Source organism: Vigna radiata, unplaced genomic scaffold (genome assembly GCF_000741045.1).
Source record: "Vigna radiata var. radiata cultivar VC1973A unplaced genomic scaffold, Vradiata_ver6 scaffold_356, whole genome shotgun sequence".
Lineage (NCBI taxonomy): Eukaryota > Viridiplantae > Streptophyta > Magnoliopsida > Fabales > Fabaceae > Vigna > Vigna radiata.
The window spans coordinates 8,035-16,106 of NW_014542189.1; the positions used below are offsets into that span (position 1 = coordinate 8,035).

General features: G+C 41.1%; 1 protein-coding gene across 1 annotated transcript; it reads right to left on the bottom strand.

Moving 5' to 3' along the window:
• Positions 1–1,865: 1,865 nt before the first annotated feature.
• Positions 1,866–3,275, bottom strand: LOC106779220. Its single transcript, XM_014667291.1, has one exon. The coding sequence runs from the start codon at positions 3,273–3,275 to the stop codon at positions 1,866–1,868; it is 1,410 nt and encodes a 469-aa protein (XP_014522777.1).
• Between the last annotated feature and the right edge of the window lie 4,797 nt (positions 3,276–8,072).

Below are 8,072 nucleotides of genomic sequence, written 5' to 3' on the forward strand. Positions count from 1 at the left end.
GAAGATAGTGATGATTCTGATGATGATCCTAATCCTGATGGTTATCATAGGTTTTGATATTTAGGAACTTTAGAAAAAAATTTTAGTTAGGTTTTCTTTTTTAAGAACTTTGACACTTATCAAACTTTGAAGTTAGTATTTTAGTATCAAATTTTCTTTTGCATTTTAAACATAGAAATTTGGGATTGCATTTTAAACTTTGTTTTGACACTTATCATCTTTGGAAACTTAGAATGATTGAAGTTTTCTTGATGAATGTTGAATGATTACATTTGAATTGATGTTTGGAATTGATGTTGTCTGGATAATTTGCTGTTTGGGATTGTTGATTTCTCATTTGCAGGTTTTGGGTTTAATAGAGAAGCAAATTGGCTTCAAAAAAGACTGTCAAAATTACAGACGGCCTTCAGGCCGTCGCTAACGCATTTTCGAACAGCGTTACCGACGGCCTTTGGGCCTTCGGTATTACCCACGGCCTTGTGGCCTTCGGTATTACCCACGGCCTGTGGCCTTCGGTATTACCGAGGGCTTTTAGGCCCTCGGTAATACCGAGGGCCCAAAGGCCGTCGGTAATGGGGGTTTACCGACGGCTTTTGCTCCTTACCGAGGGTTTTTGTCCGTCGGTAAATCCCTTCTTTTTTGTAGTGGTATGAACCGCGATAGGGCTGTCAGACGTCCGACTAAGCATTGGACATCCTTTAATTTGGTGGGACTTTTCATCTCCAATATCGCCCGACATTTGTCTAGATTCGCTTCTATTCCGCGATACGTCAACATGAAACCCAAGAATTTTCCAGCAGACACCCCGAAAGTGCATTTGTTGGGGGTATAAACGCATGTTGTACTGTCTGAGTTGTTGAAAGACCTCCTCTAAATCTTTCAGATGTTGTTCATGAGTGTGACTTCGAATTACCATATCATCTACGTATACCTCCATGCAACGGCCTATCTGATTATGGAAGACTTTATCCATTAGGCGTTGGTAAGTAGCGCCTGCATTCTTGAGACCGAACGACATGACCTCAAAACAATAGTTGGCTTGTTCTGTAATAAAGGCCGTCTTCTCTCGATCCGGGGCATGCATCGGGATTTGATTGTACCCCGAGTAGGCGTCTAGAAAGCTTAGGATGGTGTATCCGGAAGCTCCGTCTACCAACCGATCAATATTTGGGAGAGGATAAGAATCCTTAGGGCATGCTTTATTGAGATCAGTGAAGTCCACACACATTCTCCATTGTCCCTTCGCCTTTTTCAACATGACCACAATAGATAGCCATGTAGTGTAGGTCAATTCATGTATAAACCCTCCTTTGAGGAGCTTATCAACTTCATCTCGAATGGTCGTCCGTTTTTCATCACCAAATCTCCGTTTTTTCTGCGACACCGGCCGGGCCTCTCTGAATATGGACAGTTTATGTGCAATGACGCTGGATGGATTATGGGCATATTGGATGCGCTCCAGGCGAACAGGTTGTTGTTGCCTTTTAATAACTCCTTCAATGCATTTTCTTCAAACGGCTGAAGGCTGTCCCCGACGGAGGTAGTTTGTTGTTCGTTTCTCCCCACTATGAAAGGCTTTATCTCACCTTGTGGTTGTATCCGCTCGTCCATTTTGGTCCTGGGGTCGAGATCAATTAGAATAGCTTCGGTACGTTTTTCGCCTCTGAAAGGTTTGATCTTTAAACCAACTACGTAACATTGACGGGCGGTTTTCTAATATGCCCGAACGGTGCATATATTTCTCTATCTTTAGGAAATTTCATTGCCAAATGTGGAGTGGAAACGATTGCCCTAAAGGCATTTAGGCAAGGACGTCCGAGGAGGGCGTTGTAGGACGTGTCTGCCTCCACTAGCAAGAATCGAACTCAAAGTTCTTTACCATCATCATCTGTCCCCAGGCGGGTTCGTAAGTCGAGATACCCTCGGGTGTCTACTCTTTCTCTGGCGAAGCCAACAATATGCTCGCTAAATGGAGCAATTACATCTTCTGCAATTTCCATTCTTCGGAATGTTGTCCAGTATAGTATATTGACTGAACTGCCTTGGTCTACGAGGACTTTGCCTACATCGTATTGTGCAATACGGGCTGTGATGACCATAGGATCATCTTGGTCAGGATCTGGTGCATGGAAATCCTTGTCCGTGAAAGTTATCGCGGGCATTGACACTGGATTTCGTACCACCGAATGAACGCTGTGTAGGCGCCTCAAATGTCTCTTTTGAGCTGAGGATGATGCACCTCTTCCAACAAATCCGCCCGAAATAGTATCGATCCCGCCCTTTACCATGAGATCTCGCTCCCTAGGTCGGCTACGAGACCTATGCCTTGGAGGACTATGGGAACGATCGCGTGAGTGGTTACCCTTCTGCTGTATATGGTCTGGGCTTCTCCGCGACTTTCTTGGGGAGTGTCCGGCGCGGGTGGATTCCTCTTTCACGAATTCTCGGAGGTGTCCAGCGCGGATCAGCTTCTCCAATTCATCTTTGAGAGTTTGACAGCTTTCAGTGGTGTGGCCTCCTGAATTATGGAATCGGCAAATCTGCACCGGGTCCACATTCTTAGGTGGAAATTTTCTTCTTTGAAAGATCAGGTTGGACTGCAAAGCCCTTTCCAGCACCTTTTCTCTAGGGACAGTGAGGTACGCATAGCGATCGTACCTAGGGTTTAGATTCGTCGGGGGTTTCTGATCCCGGGCGCTCTCAACCCGACGCTTCCCCTCCTTGTTGCCGTTCACCGGGTGTTCTTCATGCTGCTGTTTCCGAAAGATCTTCTGGTCTTCCATCTTGATAAATTTGGCCATTTTTTGTTGCAACTCTTCTAATGTTTTGGGCAACTTGGCATATAGGCTTTCTGAGACGAAACCCATTTTTAGGCAATTGGGTAGACTGCTAATGATGAACTCAGGACTGGCGCCGTTTATCCTTCGAGCGGCATGATTGTATCGATGCATGAAGGCTCTGAGAGTTTCATCTTTCCCCTTTCTGAGGTTGACTAGCTCGGCCACAGTAACCTCCTCGTGCCGGTTGGTGGAGTATTGCTTTTTGAACATACTCGTCAGCGTGCGGAAACTGTCCACCGAGTTGGGTGGAAGCGTGTAATACCACTCTAGGGCTTCACCCTTTAATGACAGGGAGAACGCCTGACATTTTACCGGATCACTTTGAGTGTAGAAAGCCATGAAGTCAATAAAGTTCTGCAAATGATGATCCGGATTCGTCATGCCATCAAATTTTTCAACCTCAGGCGGAGGCCGGTCGGGCATAGGGGCCCGCATGATGGCATCAGTGAACGGCAAGAGGTCCGGGGACCGGGGGGAGGAGGCGGATTATGATTTTGAATGTCTTCTGATGTCTCCCGGTCGTGTTGTTTTTCTTTACTTCGTTCGGCGTCGTCGGTCTTTTTCTGCTGCAACTCTTGCTGTAAAGTTGCAATAGTTCGGGCTTGCTCCTCTAGTTGTGCTTGTAGTTCTCTTATCATCTGGATCGGATCGGGATTGTCCATGCCTCGTGTGGTCACCATTGGGAGTCTTGACTTTCGTGCCCCACGGTGGGCGCCAAAATGTTTCGGTATGGATTTCTGGGAACGAAAGGACTGACCTGGATGACGTGGCGCTCTTGCTTTGTGCTGCCTGATTAAGTAGATTGATGTACCTTGAATGTCCGCTCTTCTTCAACCTTCAACCGTCCGAAAATCTCCAAGCTCTGCCCGGAGGGGGGAGGTACCTACAATGGCACTCCGACGCCCAAGTTAGGGTATAGCAATGAAGAGCCTTGAGTGCAAGGCTGAGGATTCTCAACGCGAGAGAGTGAAGTGAAATCACTCAGCTAATTCAGAATGAATTAGGTGGAGAATCGTAGGTATACTGTAGAGTAAAATAGCGTAAGAGAGAGCGTACCTGGCTTGTGATTCCAGCCCTGCATATATAGGTTATTATCAAATATAAACAGAATATAATATAAACGGCTATACCTGAATATCCGGTTGTTCAGATCTCGTTTGATCTTATCTGATACTTATAATATTTGTTAAAATATACTATGATAGATTAAATCTTCATAATGGACTGTTGGCCCAAAAACAATAATGACCTATTATTAATATGATTAAGACCCAGTAATCATTTGGGCCGTTCGGTTACTAACCGTAATCGTTCGGCCCAAATAGCATATCGTACACTAAGCAAGTATTGATATTTGGGCTCTTACGTGTTTTCATTTTTTGTGCAGTTGCAATGGCTTCCGGAATCCCAAAGGTAAGTTAAAGTTTTGGTCTTTTATTTAGTTGCATTTTTTTAGTTAGTAATAATAATGTTGTCGTTATCTTTTGTAGTGGAGGGTCCGTACTTTTATGGATTCATCAAATTTTATGAAATAAATTGTTTGCTGAGAAAAGACCGTGTACAACGAATTGCGATAACACCATTTAGGTGGTGTGTGTACCTACGTGAGGCTGTGGACGTTAACTGCGAGTATTTATGCACTTTGAGAGAAGGACCACCGGGGTTGTGAAGAGGATCCTTTTTAGTTCATTATATGCGGTAATTAGTTTGTAATTGATTTGTGAGATGGTGTACTTAATTGTTGGAATAATGTGTTAGGTATTTTTGATTGATTGATTTGGACTTATCCGCAGGACCTTATACTCGATGATTATAGGTGTTGACGGATTGGCAAGCGTACCAAATCGTTCAAGTAATACAATTGGTAAAACCCAATATCGTTCTTCCCAAGAGACTTGAAAGGCTTTCTCGTTCACGTGAATTAAAATAATAAGACTTGAAAATAAAAATAATTAATTTGATTTGAGAACAAAAATATTAACATGCAATAGAGATTGATTCAATTGACAAAAGGAAAACAATGGATGAATGGAGTTGTTGGGGGTTTACAAATTCATCTTATCTACACTCTCTTATTTACTCCTCTTGAATTATTAGTTTGATTAAATAATGTCATGCAACTTTCTTAGCCTATCCTTAACCCGATCCCTCGACGGAAAGAGCCTAATACTAATTATTGGCTTGCTATCCCTAGCATCCCCTAGCAATTAATATAGCATTATAGAGCAGAAGTTAAAAGCAATTGATTGTCCTACCCCTATCCCTAGGTGGTATTGCAAAATCAAGGAATTACTCACCAGTTCATGACATTATTGTACGTCCCTGTATCAATAAAGACAAACATCAGTTATTGAATGAGTTAAACAATAAAGGCCTTAAGCACAGATGAGAACCCAACAACTAATCAATCAAAACATATGGAAACCATATAAATAATCAAGAGTTTCAATAAAAGAGAGCATCAAAAGATTACATTGTTTCCCCCAACAACAATAGGGTTTAGTTCACCATAGACATGGTGAAACTAGATGAAAAATGGAAGAAGAATGAAAAAGCAAACCCTAGAAAAGATGAAAAGGAGCCTAAGCATCCAAGAAATCCTCTCCAGAGAACAAAATTAGATCTGGTCGTTCTCCCTTGTCAAAAGAATACATCTAAACTCGCACTAGGGCTATTTATAACCAAAAAAAGTACAAGATTCAAGCCCAGGCCCATCATAGAACCGCCCGGCGCCAAAAATGGCCGCCCGGCGGTTTGGTCAACTTTTTCTGGTTGACTAGTTGACTTTTCTTGGTTGACTGGTTGACTTTTCTGGTTGACTGGTTGACTTTTCTGCATTCTGGTTGACTTTTCTGCACTGAAACCGTTTGATTTTCAACCTTTCTTTCCTTTTCTTGGGTCTAAGACCTTCATCTTCAACTCCATTCTTCACTTTCTCAAAAATGCTACAAAACAATGCAAAACAAGCATAATATCGCTAAAAATAGCTTTTGACTCTCTACAGACTCATTTATTGAGTTTTACTTGATTATAAGCTCATTTTAAGCAGTAAAGGGAGTAATTTAGTCTAAAATGACATATTAAAATAACTGCTTTTCAACCTTCATCAATAGGAGAATGGCAAAAAATCGTTGTGTGTTCATTCTTCATAACTACAACAGTTGTTTGCATGTTGGACACTTTCGACTTGAAGACATTGCAACAGCTGACATTGTGAGTGAGGTTTATTTTTCATTGTGTTTGTGGTGGTATTTGACATGTAGCAGTTGTCGATGTATTTACTTTCCTTTTTTTTGTTTGTAGTTGTTTCTTCCTTTTTGCCATGATAACCATTGGTGGTGCTATGTAGTTAAAATTAACACATTAACTATATATGTTATTGACTCTTTGGGGAAGGGCGTAAGAGACCGAAGAAGGATTGACACAGCTATGGTATGTTTTACCCCATTTAATAATGTTATTGACTTTCATTTAATAACGTATTGTTAACGTGTTATTGTAATTTGTACTTTGTAAGCTGAAAACCTTGCTCGATTTTTTTTGCAACTTGTAAACAGACCGGAAGGGAGTATTGGACCTTTGTCTATTGTACATGCAAAAATCCCATCTCAACCTAACCTGTAAGTTGTTATAGGTCTTTAATTTAAAAATATGGTGTTGTAAATTATGTGATTTGTCAAAAGTGGTCGATGTTATCTTTATATTGTTTCAGACATGACTGTGCAGTTATAATGTCAAAAGCTATGGAAATTTGGGATGGAGAGGATAAATACAATGGGAAATGTATGCCATAGTATACAAATGTAAGTCATAATATGATTTTCATTATTGTTTGATGATTGCGTTGATTTGACAATATCAATGTTTTCATTTCAGGAGGAATTACTTGCTTTTAGAAAGCAATATGTAGTTGATTGGATCCTGGATGACGAAAACATAAGATTACTAGATGCGCTATCAGTGTATGGATTGTTGTAGGATAGTAGTCCTGTGTTCAAATGTAGTGAACATTGTAAGAATCAATATTGTTTATGGAGACTGTGTATTTTAAATATATATGAACACATTGTACAGATTCTTATATGAATAAGAAATTTGATTTCAACCTTATTTATGTTCAATGTACAAGGATGTTGTAATCATTTAAACGAGTGTGTTTGTAATCGTTTATATATTTGAAGACATTGTACAAATTATTATTGCAACACGACGATTGATTTTGAACATTGTTATGTGCAATGTTGAAATAATTGTTGATTGATCATTGATGTTCAGGTTTTTGTTATGTGGAATGTATGAAATTTCCATACACATTAAGGCCAAGTACTGCAGTCTGTGCAGCAAAAAGCACTCTTGTAATCGTTTACAATAGGCTTGTAATTAATTGCGCGAGCCATATTACAGTTTTGGACATCCTGTTGCACTGAAGGAACCACCTGTGGTAACGTGGGGACCACTGGTCATTTTGGGAGTTTTTTAAGACAACTTGACTTCTTTTTGGTATAAGTGTGAGTCTAGGGTTGCATGTGATGCTTGGGAAACCACATGATGTAGGAGGGGTCCACCTAGGGTGATGACACGAACCTTGGGGAAGTTCACTGCAATCTGCCACAAAAAGCACTCATGTAATCGTTTACAATAGGCTTGTAATCGCTTACGCGAGCCATATTCTCGTTTTGGTAATCCTGTTGCGTTGAAGGAACCATCTGTGCTAACGCGGGGGACCACTGTTGATTTTGGGTGTTTTTTAAGACAAGTTGACTGGTTTTTGTTAAAAGTGTGTGTGTAGGGTTGGATGCATGCTTGGGAAGCCCCATGATGTAGAGGGGTTCCACCAGGGTGATGAAATGAACGTTGGTGAGTTCTAGTGAAATATGGCACATAAAACACTCTTGTAATCGTTTACAATAGGCTTGTATTCGATTACGCGAGCCATATTCCCGTTTTGGACATCCTGTTGCACTGAAGGAACCACATGTGGTAACGTGGGGGACCATTGCTGATTTTAGGAGTTTTTTAAAGACAAGTTGACTGGTTTCTGGTATAAGTGTGTGTGTGTCTAGGGTTGGATGTGATGCTTGGGAAACCCCATGATGTAGAGGGGGTCCACCCAGGGTGATGACATGAACCTTAGTGAGTTTTAGTGAAATATGGCACATAAAACACTCTTGTAATCGTTTTCAATAGGCTTGTAATCGATTACGCGAGCCATATTCCCGTTTTGGACATCCT